This window comes from Calypte anna, chromosome 18, assembly GCF_003957555.1.
Source record: "Calypte anna isolate BGI_N300 chromosome 18, bCalAnn1_v1.p, whole genome shotgun sequence".
Taxonomy (NCBI): domain Eukaryota; kingdom Metazoa; phylum Chordata; class Aves; order Apodiformes; family Trochilidae; genus Calypte; species Calypte anna.
Genome location: NC_044263.1, coordinates 6,483,919 through 6,497,698, shown reverse-complemented (window position 1 = coordinate 6,497,698; position 13,780 = coordinate 6,483,919). Strand labels below are relative to the sequence as shown.

Genomic DNA, 13,780 nt, shown 5'->3' with positions numbered 1-13,780 from the left:
CCCCTTCCCATCCCTCTCCAGACCAACAGCAGCAGTCAGCCCATGACCCCTCGGTATGGAGGGGAGGGTGTCTGGGGGGGCCGGATACAACGAGACCCTGCTGCACAAGGTAGGGCTGGGGTAGCCGCGATGCTTGGAGGGAGGGGAGGGGGCTGCAAAGTGCATGTGGGAGGGTGGGATGGGGGGCATGGAGCGCCGGGGCCTGTGCCTGCTTGAACTTCCCCGCAAACTCTGTCCCTCTTCCCTCCTCGCTCCTCTTGCCCTGGTGGGATCCATTTGCCACCTCCCAATCCTGGCTCGGTGTGGCGGGGAGGAGGCGGCTGGGCGGCTGCAGCTCTTCCCCGGCCTTGGTCCGGGTCCTTGTCACCTCCTGGGTGACGGTGGGGAGGGGGGCGGCAGGATCGAGGATGTTCAGGAAGCAAAGCGATCTTTGCTGGAAGCTGGAAAGGGGCCAGCCCCGCGGCACAGCCCTGCGCACCTCCAGAGGGGTGGGGGGAGGAGCTGCATCCCGGGGCTGTGTTTTCCAGAGGCAGCTTAAGGAGGTGCAACTGTCCTGTCATGAGATAGCAGTGTCCTAGGAGATGCCCATCCCTACCCTCCTTTAAAACCCTTCTCTTCAGTCCCTGAGACTGTTTTGTAACTCCACCGCACGGAGCGTTGCGCTGCTGTCCCCACAAGATCTGGGTGCTGCGGGCTCTCTTGGAGAAGGGCTTCAGCTCCCTGCAGTTAGACGCTGCCCTGCAACTCCAGGAGCTGTGGAGGAGACGCTGATCTCTGCCGGATCCACCTATCAGTCCTTCTTGCTCTCCTCACGCTGCTTTGCTGCAGTCCCCAGTGGCTGTGCAGGGACCGACACCCCTGGGGAGCAGGGGGAAAGGCAGGGGGTAGGGCAGGGCTGGGGAACGGGCTGGGGCTGTGCGAATCCCTTCTCACAAACCCCAGTCTATTCTTTATCCCTCTGTACCCAGGGCAACGTGCCCAGCCCGTGATTAGCTGGATAATACCAATTACTAGGAACTCACATTCCTGCTGTACACTGAGTGCACAGGACATGCCTCCAGGGATGACTTAAGAAACTTTGATTCATTGCAGAACCTTAACTCTCTCTTCTCCAGCAACGAGCTGCTGCTGCAGGAAAGGGATAACATTGGTGGAAATGGGCAGAAGAGCTGCCCAGGAAAATGATCATCCCAGGCCCACATTCTCTGCCATTTCCCTGGGTATTTTGCTGCAGCTCCTGGCTGGGTTGCTTGTTGTGCAGAAACAGCCCTGCTCTCACTCCAAGGACGTGAGGCAGCAAATACCTTGCTAGATCTTGTTTCTGAGCAAGGAATCACATTTCAGACATGCTGAGAAACCCCAAGAAAGCTTTGCACTCTGGAAGCAAAGGTTAAGTGATTTCTGGTTGGTGGCTAAACCCAGAGCCAGGGAAGAAACAGACCAGGGGAAAAATCAAAGTGGGAAAAGCAAAGGTTTTCTTCTGGGCTATTCCAGAAAAGTTTTGCTTGGCATGAAATAACAGATTCTGCCTGCAGGTGATTGAATCCAAACTGTTCTTCCTCCCATTGGATGCTTGGATCTGTTAGGTGGAACAAGGCCCAGGGGGAGAGGGATGTGCCCCTGGGCTGTGGTCGGTCCAAGATGCTAGCAGGAGGTTTGCACACAGTGATCCCCAGGGACCTTGCCAGCTTTTTTTTTTTATGTGCAGCCCTAGAGATCATGTCTGTAGGACTGAAATTCAGCCTCTGCCAGGGCAAGGACCCAGCAGGGCTGGCAGAGGGACCTCGGTTCTGACTTGACCCAATGTAAGAGGCTTGGTCACAGTAAAACAGTGCTGAAGCAGGGTGGGCACAGCTCTGAGGTGTCCCTGTGGTGCCAGACAGCTTGAGGTGGCATCCAGCCAGTTGCTCTGAGCAAGAGAGAAGCAGTGCAATTTTGTATGTGGAGCAGGTAAAAATAAATCTTGGTATTACATCCCTGAGAGACCATGAGTAGGGTGGCAGGATGCTGAATGCAGCCACAGCTTTGGTCTCAGACCTTTCCCTGTGCCCTGCCTTGGCTGAGCTCTGCAGGCAGCTGTGCTGGGGTGCACGTACACTATTTGTTGTGATACATCCTAACCTGGGAGCAAACCTTTGGGTCTGGGGCTTCAGCAAGTCTCTGAGAGCAGCAGAAGAGCCTGTGGAGGGCACCTCTCCCTCCCTTACATCCCCTGGGGCTGGGGATGAAACCTGCCAGGCTCCTCCAGTCTACATTTAGTGTGGCTCTGGCCAAGGGGGCTGACAAGAGGCAGGGTAAATTTGGAACTTGGGCATCCCAACCTGAGGTTTCAGTGGCTGGGTAGCCACATCCACACCACAGTGGGGTTTTAGTTCTTTTGTGTTTATTTCACAGCCAAGGTGGTTCCACTGGGTTGTACCTCCACAGAGCCCATGAGCTTTTCCTGAAGTCCCTAGGAAAGTCTCTTGGCTGATTCAGGTCAACTTTTACTATTATCAAGTCATGAAGCAATTCCTGAGTTGTGTCTATTCTAAATTCCTATTAAATTATTGATAGGGGAGCCTGTCTTTCATACATGTTCTCTGTAAATTCTGGGCTCTGGAGGCTTTCTGTGCCTCATTTCAGCCAGCTCTCCTCCCTCCATAATTAATGTCCTTCTCTGCATTAACTGCTCCCAAGGAGGGCACTACAGGGTGCAGCTGGGCTTGTTGAACCTCTCAGCACCAGTATTTTACTAGGAATAGTGTAGCACCAAAAAAAAAAAAAAATGTAGCACTGGAATGTGTGAGACCCATGGTAATGAACTCCTGGGGTGTTTCCTGTGTGTCTGCTCTGGAGCAGATCCCTCTCTGCACAAGGAATGTGCCTGGGCCCCAGGGCAGAGACAAGGAGGGGTTGGACAAGAAAATTTCCCTTAGGGAAAGGGGTGACCCAGCTCCTCTGGCCCATGTGCAAGGGCTCACCCAGAGATTTCTGCCTCTCCACACCCCCCAGCTCCTGTGCAGGCTCCCAGCCTGGGGGCTGCTCTGGATGTACAAGTGACCCGAAAACAGCCCCGTGTCTGCTTAGGGAGGAGGCAGAGATCTCCAGCAGAAGATCTGCATGTTGCTGCCTCTCAGCACACGGGGCTGTGTGGCTGGCAGAGGTGCAGAGCTGCCGCCTGCCAACAGCTGTGCTCAGCAGATCAGGATTTGGGGATGTTTTTTTCTGAGGGAAAACACTGATTCACCAACGTGAATCAGCACTGAGAGGCTCCGGGCAAGTTATGGGGTGTTGATTTCTGCAGAGCAGGATGCTGGGGTCCTGCTAGCCCATGTTTCTGTGTGTTTGTGGTCCTCAAGCTCCTTGGATTTTGGATCACCCCACTCCTCTGGGGTCTGTGAGGTGGCAAGAACCACTGGGCTGGATGCTATCATGTGTGACTGCATCCCCCAAAACCTGCTGGGGTGTGAAATCGGGTCGTGATCCTCCAGGGCTGTTCAGGCACTTGATTAAACACATTTCCCCATGCTCATCCACCCTGCATTTTCCCAGGAGGAGTGTGCAGTGCCTGAAGTGGTGCCAGGCTGGGTTTAACCCTGCAGTGCAGGGTGATGGAGAGATGGGAGCAGCAGTGCATGAAGGCTCCCCTGGCAGTCAGAAAGAATCAACAGCTCCTGCTTGGTGGCAAAGTGGCCTTTGAGATGTCACCTGGTGTGGGGCTGAAGGGCTGAGGTGCACTGAAACAGAGCTGGGCTGCTGAAGCTTCTTTGAACTGAACACAGATCAAGGAAGGAAGTACCAGATGCACCAAAGTTTGGCAGAAGTGAAGGCAGGGAGTGGGGAAGGTCAGTCCCAGCACCAGGGCTGGCAGAGGGGACACTGTCCTAGGGCTGCCTCAGTGCTTGTCAAGGCTGCAGCTCTGGGAATGTTCATGTCCTGAAAGACAGAGCCAAACCCACTTCTGAGCAAGCAGCCAGATAGCAGAGTGTTTATTTTCACTTGTGATGCTGTGAAAGGTTTGGAAGCATCTCAACCTTTTCAGTTTCCTGAAAGGATGGGAATGTTTCCCAACAAAACCCAGACACAGGCAGAGAGGGGAGGGAGGGGTTTGCATTTGGACTGTTGATCTCCCTTAGGCTGGGAATATGGGGGAACTCAGGCAGGAGCAGAAGGGAGATGGGCTCCCCAGGGATGCAGTGGGTGTTCCAGGGCCATGGGCTGGCTCAGGAGGTGATGATAATGTCACAGCAGAGCTCACTCATCCCTTCAGCTCAGGCACAAGTAAGCTTTGCTCCCTGCTGGAGAGCCCGTGGGCTTCCCAAGAAGGGCTGGAGGGCAGAGGGACTGCATGACTCTAAACCCAGCATCCTGCTGGGAAGAAGCACATCAAGACCACAGTGTTAGTGCAGCATAAAGACAGCCCCGTGTCCTGGAGGGGCTGCCTGGCTCTGATGGTGGCTGTGAGCAGCAGCTGCAGGAGATGCTTTCTTTAATAAACAGTTTTGGACCTAATCCAGCACCTCCAGAGTCCTCCTTAAGAGGTTTTCTGCCAGGGCTGTGAGAGCCAAGGCTGCTTCTGCTCAGCAGCTTCCCCAGCCAGGGCAGGAGCATCTCTCTGCTCACCCTCCATGATGAGCTGTGCTTTGCTTTCTTTTCCACCTCTTTGCAATTGGAGAGGGCACAGAGAGGCTCTTGCCCAAAGCCCAGCCCAGGGCACGTTCCATTTATCATAGAGATGGTCAGAGGGGTGGAAATTCCTCCCTGGACAGAACCAGAGGTGACAGTGAAGGCCAAGAAGCAGCAGGATGAGCCATCTGGCACCCAGCAGCCCATGGGGACAATCTGCTGCTGAGCAGGGCTGTGCAGTGGAGTTGTGCCATGGGGCTGCCACAGGGCTCGTGGCTCTGCCAGGGCTGGGGTTCCCTGCTCCCTCCTGATCCTGCTGTGTGCATTGCCCCAGCACCCCCTCCCCAAACACCCAGCTCAGGCTGCACACTGTGCCTGCAGGCTTAAGCATCACCTTGCTCCCATGTGCTGATGCCTCTGATCTGCTCCTTGCAGACAATCCTGGTTGGAGACAGCGGTGTGGGGAAGACATCTCTGCTGGTCCAGTTTGACCAGGGCAAGTTCATCCCTGGCTCCTTCTCTGCCACTGTGGGCATCGGTTTTACGGTAAGAGCCTGATCCCTGGTGCCTGAGCTGTGCAGCCTCACTCACCCTTGGGGCAGGCAGCACTTTTATTTGGGCAGTCATAATGGTTCTGCCCCTATGGTTCTGCCTTTGGAGCAGCCCCGCTCTCCCAGCCAGCCTGTGTCCTGCCTGTACATCCCAGGGCCCTGATGAAAAGCCAGGCAGATGGTAGCAGTGCCTGGGAAAAGCACTCAGCCGTCATCCAGTGCTATTTACAGAGCTGCCTCGGGGCTGGTGAGTGGCTCTGAAGTGTCTGTGTCCCCTCCTGGGGGAGCTGGGGACAGAGACAGCACTTGGGAGCTCACTGCAGAGCATCACCCCAGCATCCAGGGCAAAGCTGGGGCTCAGCAAGAGGAGGCTATTGCTCACACAGATTTTCTCTCTAGTTCAGGACAAGGAACCATGGAACCATGGAACCATGGTACTGGGATGGGGACTCTGGGGACAAGCAGCTCGGAGGCTGAGAGCCAAAGGTGTCCCTGTGATCCCTGGGCAGGTAGAGGAGGCTCAGATATGCTCCTCTGACCTTTGCCAGATCCTGGCTGCCTCGTTTCTCCTGCAGCACACATTGCCATGTGGTGGTGATGCTCAACCAGACACTTTTCCTGTCTAGGCCACTCCATGAGCACCAGCAAGGTTTGCCACATCATTCCAGCCCCCTTACCCAGCAAGCTGCAGGGGAGCTCAGCTGCTCCCAGCAGCTCCAAGTGCCTCCAGCTTTCAGCTCTGGCCACTGAGCATATATAAACTATAAGTCTGGGTCTGAGCACAGTTATGGGACTGGAAATTCAGGTTCCCTTTCCGAGGAGGCAGATGAAAACTTGTCTGGGGCAGGAGCAGGCACTTGGGGCAGGAGCAGAGGCAGCTGGTAACTCTGCCATCACATCTCCTGCAGCCGTGAGGCCTTCACCTGGAGAGCAAGGGGCTGGAGCAGGATGCTGAGGGGTGAGGACCCGGGATGGGGGTGGCCCCGGCAGCCGGCCCAGCCCCACGGTGGCTTCCGCCGCTGCTGCCGGTTTCCTCCTGCTCCGCCGCGCCTCGGGGTTGAGCCGGGGCCCCTCTCGGCAGCCGTCGGGGCTGCAGCGGGACAAGGCAAACCCCAAGCCCCTCCCCATCTGGGGTGGGCTGGGGTAGGAGGGAGCGGGAGCTGCCGTCCCCACCGAGCCGGTGTGGCCGGGAGTGATTTGGCAGCAGCGGGGTCTCCATCCCCGCACCCCTGGGTGACGGGGGTGGGGGAGATGTTCAGGGGACGTGCCAGGGCTCTGCCCGCCCTCCGGTACCGCCCAGCCCCTGGCAAACCCCAGCACCACGCGGTGGGGGTGCAAGGAGGAGTGGGGTGAAGTTTCCAGCCTTGAGCCTCCTTTTCCTCATCCCTTTGCCGGGCTGGGCAGGAAAACGGCCGGGACACAGCCTGAGGTGTGGCGTTGGCCGGGGAAGAGGAGGAGGAAGAGGAGGAGGGAGGAAGGCGGGCCGGGCCGTGTGGGGTGGGGGCTGCAGCTCTCATCGCCCCCGGGATTCAGCTGTTCCGATCGGACGCACCATGAGCAACCTCGACGGGGAGGCGGAGAGCGGGACCCCTCCGGTAGAGAGCGGGACCCATCCAGTAGAGACCGGAACCCCTCTGGTGGGGAGCGGGGACCTCCCGGTGCTGCCCCCAGACTACGAACTGACCGGCAAGGTGGGAGGAGGTGGGAGGGCTGGACCTACTGGAGGTGGAGGTTGGGACTCGGGCCCCCAATCCCGGGTAGACGAGGGAGGGTCCAAGGGGATCCAGGGGGCCGCCCGCTTCCTCCGGTGCCGGGGTGGTGCTCAGGAAGCGGCTGCGGGCCGAGGAAGGAGAAAGAGGCATCGGCCCCAGCTCAGCCCCCACAGCCCTGTCTGCCCCTGCCCCTGTCCCGGGTGGTCCCAGATAAAGCAGATGTGGGCTCACTCCCCCCAGAGCCGAGCCAGCCCAGGGCCCCGCAGCCTCCCATATCCCCCTGCCAGGCATTGAGGTGGAAAACCCCTCCCCAAGTGTCACCCCTGATCCTGCTCAGCCCAGGGTCTTCCCGGGGAAGCACCCTCCTCTTCCCAGCAGCACAGAGGGGGGCATGGGACCTATGATCTTTTTACCTGAAAAATTGAATACACAGCCCCAGGCTGAGCCCAGCACCCACAGTCCCACACCCAAGGCCTCCCCCTGCTTTGCCTTGCTGTCTCCCAAAGCTGCCACCTCCCCTGAACTCCTTTTACTCCTTTGCCTTTATCCTCTCTGCTCTGACTCCTTTCAGTGGAAGGCTATTTTTTGCTTTGAGGGGCTAAATCTGTTGCCAACATGACCCGGAGCAGGGTAGAGGTAGAACCAAGTGGTGTTCCCAGCAGAACCCCAGCCTGGGCTGGGTCAGGGTGGCCCAGGGAAGGATTTGATCAATGGTGTGAACTAGCAGGAGGCAAAACATTTCCAGCCCTAGGTTGGCCTGCAGGATGTTTGCTGTGCCACCCCTGCCCACGGTGGCCATGGCTCACTGCCTCTGCCCTGCCAGCCCAGGTTTTCTTTCCAGGTTCCAGTGTCCCCCCAGGGTGGGCTCACAGGGATGGAGCTTTTTGCCAGTGTCCTGCTTGCTGCCATTTTTAGGCAAGGAACTGCAGTCAGCCTCAGGGTGATTACTGCCCAGCAGGAAAGGGCTGTGCTGGTGAGCAGGGAGGGGCATGGTGAGTGGGGTTAGTGGGTTAAGCTGTGCTCACCAGTACCACTGCTGGTTCTGGCTGCTGCCTGCCCAGGTCCTGCGGTGCTGTGGTGATCAGGGAGCTGGGCTGAGCTGTTTGCTTAGCAGGAGGGGAAAAGGTGCAGTGTTTGCTTTGGTGTCTGTGGCAGGCAGGGCTCTGGGCATCGGGAGGGTGAGACTCCCAGATACAGTGGGTTTGCTCAGGCCCTTGGGCTGGGCACTCCCAGGCTGGGTGTAAAGCTTGGGTGAAGGTGGCTCCATGTGTCTGAGACATTTGGCCAGTTTTCCAGGAGCCTCCTGGGATAGGAGATGGCCAGGAGTTGGCCAGGAAACGTTTCTTCTTGCTATGGTACCTGCCTTCCCACCAGCTCTCCTCTGGTGCTCTTCACTCCTCTGTTGGCTGGGGGCTGCCCTGGGGCACTGCGTGGCTGCACCCTCAGGGGTCCCACCCCATCTCATCCCCAGCTCCCACGAGGCTCCCCAGACCAGGCAGGACCAGTCCTGAGGGAAGAAATGGAGGGACACAAGGGACCTTGGGGGCTCAGCACCCCTCCCTGTCCCACTGACACCTCTCTGTGCGCGCATCTTGCAGGTGATGTTACTTGGAGACTCAGGCGTGGGGAAAACCTGCTTCCTGCTCCAGTTCAAAGACGGGGCCTTTCTCTCCAGGATGTTCATAGCCACCGTGGGCATAGATTTCCGGGTGAGACTCCCAGGCCCTTGCCATCCCCCAACCCACACCTCGGACAGAATTGGGTGCTGGAGAGGGGGGGGAGGCTGGGGGTTTCCAGCCTCTGCACCCCAAATAATCTCCCAGCTGGCTGCAGGTGCTTGCTGAAACCCTTCCACTTCTCCCTGGGAGAGCAGTAACAGAAGGACCCACTGGGAACATCCCCTCTTGTCTTTAAATCAGCAGAAATCCAGGTTCTAGCCCATCCCAGCTGGGGGTGCCTGGGGAGCAGCTGCACACCCCACTGGCAAGGCTGAGGCTACCAGCTCGAGGGGGCAAACACTGCTGGCTGTGATTTTGTGTCTTGAAAGGGCTGAAATGGGCTTTTGAGGAGTTGTGAAGGTCGCAGGATCTGTGCACAACCCATCCTGTTACTCCCTGTCTGCAGGGTGGCTGTGGGGCTGAAGGGTCAGGCAGAGCTGTTTGCAGGGCAGAGCTGGGTTTCAGGAGGCTGGAAGTGCTTGGGGGGGTCCCCTGGGCAGAGCTCTGCTCACACGTGTTGAGTGCTGCTGGTGTTTCCTCTGCTTCCACCACTGCTCTGGTTCTTTGCTGCCTGGGCTGCTCTTGGCTTGCAGGGGGGATGCTACGGGAGGGGATGTCAGTGAGCAGGGCAGGGGAAGAGGGCTGGGGATTCACTTTGGATGGAGTCTCCTAGCCTGGCCTTCCAATGAAGTCATGAAAGAAGGAAAATTTGCTGTGTCCCACTGCTGGGATGGGTGCTGGTGGCCCCAGGAGTGGCCTCAGCTCTACCCTGTGCACATCTGCCCTCCAGCAGCTCTCAGCTGGTAGGTAATTACCTGAGTCTCCTAGGGCATGGGTTTTGTTTTATTCAGCCCATTTTGTCAAACTTGGCCACCTCCACATCAGTTGAATTTCCATTTCAAACAACTCCAGGACCAAATTATATCTAGGGGTCTTCTCTTTCCAGCATCATCCCTCCAAGTACAATTCTTTAAGACTCTTAAAATAGCCCTTTTGGTAACTCCTGCTTTTCTTTTCTTGGGTCTCTGGAGAGAAGTCCCTGCACTTTGAGTGGGTACAGTGATTGCTTAAGTTCTCTCTGATAACTCTCACTTGCAAATGCTCCTTCCCTTCCCTGCTCCCAGCCTGGCTGCAGGGTTGAGCATCCCTGATGTTTGTCTGCAAACTGCCCTGACCTGGGAGGTTTCCTCCTCCTGTGCTGGATAAAACTGCTGCAACCTGCAGCCCCCCAGCTCAGTGTGTGTGTGACCACCCTGAAGGACCAACCAAGTCTCCCATGAGCCTGGAAACTTGAGCTGGAGCATCCCCAGGCAGCTCACAACACCCAAAGGTCTCAAATTGCTGCAAATAGCCCAATTTTTTAGGACAGTGATGGTTCCTTTAGCATATGGAGCAGAGGAATCCTGGTGGAAGGGCTTTATGGTGGGCAGACATTATAAAAGCAGGCCAAGGTGTTACTATAAATGCACATTTGCACACAGTTCATGCAAGACCTGCCCAGTTCCTCAGCTCTGTGTTCCTCCTCCCAGTTCCTCAGCTCTGTGTTCCTCCTCCCAGTTCCTCCCCTGGCCAGGTGGGCAGGAGCTGGAGCACGTCAGTGTCCCCAGGCTTTGTGGGGCAGCCTCCATCCTTAGCTGGCTCATTCGGGGTCCAGAAGCCCAGTAGAGGGGTTCTGGATGTAGGAGATGAGCAAGGCACCACATCCAAAGCAGGCTGGTATCTTGCCTTGTCCTGATTCTGCCCCTTTCCACCCCAGACTTGGGGGATGCTGTGAGGGGGTCCCTCAGCGGCCCCCCCCCCCAGCAGGAACAGGGTTTGTAGCAATGAGGCTTCAGTGTTCAGCCCCATGGGCAGCCTGGCTTCACCCCGCCAGCTGCAGAAGAGCAGGGCCTGGCCAGCTCCACACCAGGGCTGATGGACCTGCTGTCCTTCTCTTCTGCAGAACAAAGTGGTGGCTGTGGATGGCGTGAAGGTGAAGTTGCAGGTGAGCTTTGGGAGGGGGGGGTGAGCATTTCCCAGCCATGCCGCTGGAAAAAGCCCCTGGATTGATCATTGAGTGGGCTGGGAGCTGCAGGGACATCCCCAGCTTGGGGGGGGGGGTCCCCTCCCTGCTCTCACTGGGGTGACTTTTTGGCAGATCTGGGACACTGCAGGCCAGGAGCGTTTCCGCAGCGTCACCCACGCCTACTACAGGGATGCTCAAGGTGGGTTTGGGGTCTGTGGGGGATGGGGGAGAGCAGCTGGAGTGCATCCCTGCACTGGGGCAATGCCTCTGCCTCTTCCCTTCCAGCCTTGCTCCTGCTGTACGATATCACCAGCAAGATGTCCTTTGACAACATCCGTGTGAGTCCCCTCTGTGGTTTGGGAAGGGGTTTATTGAGGTGGTAGTTGCCCAGCATGGCTGGCGGGGTGTTTGGGACAGTCTGAAGCATGTTCTACATAAAAGCATTGGCTGTTTTGGCCAGACAGAGCTGGCTGGGAGCTTATCCCTGGGGTGCCTGGCTGGGTGCTGCACGGCTGGGTGACTTTTGGGTTAGGGAGAAGGGAAATGGCTGGAGGGGGAAAAGGCAGCTTGGGATGGATGTGAGCTACACAGAGGCTTGGGTCCTAGCCAGGAGACAGGGCGTTTTCAGGCTGGAATGGTTCCTGTACCAAAAAAAAAAAAAAATAATAAAGTCATTTCCCTGTCATCACGGGGGTGTGGGAGGGACCAGGGTGGTGCTGTCCCCATCACAGCCCTGCTGCCCCACAGGCCTGGCTGACCGAGATCCATGAGTATGCCCAGAAGGATGTGGTCATCATGCTGCTGGGCAATAAGGTATGTGCAGGGTACTCCTTCACCCCACAGTTTGCTGTGCCATGCCACGCTGTGCCACGCTGTGCCATGCTGTCCCCGTGGCCAGGGAGGGATGCAGCTGGGAGGGGGGGTGAGCTTCCTGCCAGCCGGGTACACCCTGCTACATCCTCCCCCAGGACCTGCTGCTTTCTGGGCTCAGCCAGGCCCAGAGGTGACCCCAGGGGTTTAGGGGGGGTTCGGGGAGCCCGTGTCCCGGCAGCCAGGGGAGGGCAGCACCGGGCTGAGGCTCCCGACGGGGATGGTCCTGGGAGGGGATGATGCTGGGTATAGGGAATGCTATCCAGCTTCTGGATGCACCCCCAGATCCCAGGTAGCCCCAAGTCCCAAATGCTCAACCAGGTCACAGACTCTTTTCTGTGGTCCCAGATGTTTCCAGGTGGATATTCTCCTGGGACTGGGTGCCCCCTGGATGCTGCTGGGTTCTTGATGCCCAGCAAGGCACCAGAAAACCCCCTGGGTTCTCTATGCATCCAGGTCTCCAGCATCCCCAGGTCCTGGGTGTCCCCTCAATCCTGAATGCCACCAGGTCTCAGATGCTCAACTGGTCCCAGATTCTCCTCTGGGCACTGAATGTTGCTGGGTCCCTGATGCCCCCAGCTCCTGGCAGCTCCCCCCATACTCCATACCACCCACCTCCTACATGTCCCCAGGGTGTCACCTGGCCCTGGTACATGGTGACACTTCCTTCCCTTCCCTCCCACAGGCCGATGTGACCAGTGAGCGGGCTGTGAGGACAGAAGATGGAGCATCACTGGCCAGGGTGAGCCCTGCCGGGGTCTGACCCAGCTGCAGTCCTCCCCCAGCAGTCACACATCACACTCAGGGTCCCCGTGTCACCTCCTCTGCTGGGTGCCTGGACCTGCCAGGCTCCAGCACAGGCAGCGTGGCAGCTGGTTATATGTGATACCTGGGGGCAAGGCAGGGAGGGGACAGCACCTTGTCCCTAAGCCTCAGCCATGGTGATGGGGACAATTGGGAGGGACAGGACATTTTGGGGCTGGGGGCTGACAGGGCTGTGCTGCCCTTCCAGGAGTACGGGGTGCCTTTCATGGAGACGAGCGCCAAAACGGGCATGAACGTGGAGCTGGCCTTCCTGGCCATTGCCAAGTGAGTACATGGGGGACAAGGGAGATGTCCCCTGCATCCCCACCACCTCCCACACCAGCACTGGAGTGGGTGGGTTGGGGTAACGTGGCCCCACCACCCCAGGGAACTGAAGGACCGCACGCTGCAGCCCCCGGACGAGCCCCGCTTCCAGATCCACGACTACATCGAGTCACAGAAGCAGAGATCTGGGTGCTGTGCCTTCTCCTGAGAGCAGCCAGGAGGAGCCAGCAGCCCCAGGGGTGCAGGAAGGTGGGAGGCAGGGTAGGGGCCCAATCCTGCCCTCGAGCACCCGAGGAACCCGGGCTCTGCCAAGCCAGGCGTGGATGGGGAGAGACACGTGCACGAGGAGAGGGATCATCCTGACTCCAGGATCCAGGGGCTGAATCCTGCTGCCCTGCAGAGCCCTGTCTGGAGCTCACCAGGTGCCACGGGAGGAAGAATGGTGGTGTGATGCCTGCCAGCCTGGCCAGCAAGCCCTGGTGATGCCTCCAGACCTGAGCACACTGCAGGATGTGGCCCCGTGCCCTGCCAAGAGACCCCTGGAGAGGCCACAGCCAGGTCCCCCACAGCCCTGGCCCTCCCCTGCAGCCATCCCTGCTTTCAGCACTGCACTCCCTGGGGATTCTGGGCTCTGCTTTCCCTCCAAGGAGCCTCATCTCTTCCTCCTGGGGCTGCCCCACACTCAGCCGTGGCTCTTCACTGCTGCAGTTGCTGCTCTTGGCTTTTATCCTTCTGCCACCATGAGGGCACTGATGTCCCCATTGTATCCAAGCCTGGGCTTGGGAAGTGCCTGGCCAAGCCAGCTCCCTGCTCCTGAGCTGCTGTGAGAAATACAACTCCCCTGGGAGCACCCAAGCTGTGCTTGGGGCACTTCTAGTACACATAGAAATGTGAAAACCCCCTCATTTCCCCCCTCTTCTAGCCACAGGAATTAAGAGACCTTTTTTTTTTTTTTTTTTTATGAGAAAAGCCTTTTTCTTTTCAATCCCTCCAGACAAAATGCAAGCTGAAGCTGTTGAGGAGGAGATGCCCACAGTGGCCTGGAGCAGCAGCTGGGTGCCAGGGCATGCTGGATTTCTCTGGCACCACTGCATATATAATGCCACTGGTCCTTCCTGCCACTGGCAAATCACTGCTGAAACCCACTCTCTGGGGAGCAGATGCCTGAGATGCTTCAGCCAGCAAGGGCTGCTACTTTGGTCACCAGCAGGTCCCATGTTCCTGCAC

The 13,780-nt window shown here is 57.9% G+C and overlaps 1 protein-coding gene across 2 annotated transcripts; it reads left to right on the top strand.

Moving 5' to 3' along the window:
- The first annotated feature begins 6,463 nt into the window (after positions 1–6,463).
- Positions 6,464–13,483, top strand: RAB37 (RAB37, member RAS oncogene family). 2 transcript variants are annotated; one of them, XM_008494599.2, is made up of 9 exons: positions 6,464–6,850; positions 8,470–8,580; positions 10,532–10,573; positions 10,727–10,793; positions 10,880–10,932; positions 11,342–11,407; positions 12,150–12,206; positions 12,477–12,553; positions 12,656–13,483. In XM_008494599.2, the coding sequence occupies exons 1-9, from the start codon at positions 6,713–6,715 to the stop codon at positions 12,759–12,761; spliced, it is 717 nt and encodes a 238-aa protein (XP_008492821.2). In that variant the 5' UTR covers positions 6,464–6,712; the 3' UTR covers positions 12,762–13,483. The 2 variants fall into 2 exon arrangements, with proteins under 2 accessions (XP_008492821.2, XP_030317451.1); XM_030461591.1 differs by lacking the exon at positions 8,470–8,580.
- The last annotated feature ends 297 nt before the right edge of the window (positions 13,484–13,780 follow it).

Bases quoted from the DNA above. Each gene is read 5' to 3' on its own strand.
- RAB37 (XM_008494599.2), top strand. From the start codon at position 6,713: ATGAGCAACCTCGACGGGGAGGCGGAGAGCGGGACCCCTCCGGTAGAG. The intron at 11,408-12,149 runs GTATGTGCAGGG...TCCCTCCCACAG, and splicing joins TCATGCTGCTGGGCAATAAG to GCCGATGTGACCAGTGAGCG. The intron at 12,554-12,655 runs GTGAGTACATGG...CCACCACCCCAG, and splicing joins GCCTTCCTGGCCATTGCCAA to GGAACTGAAGGACCGCACGC.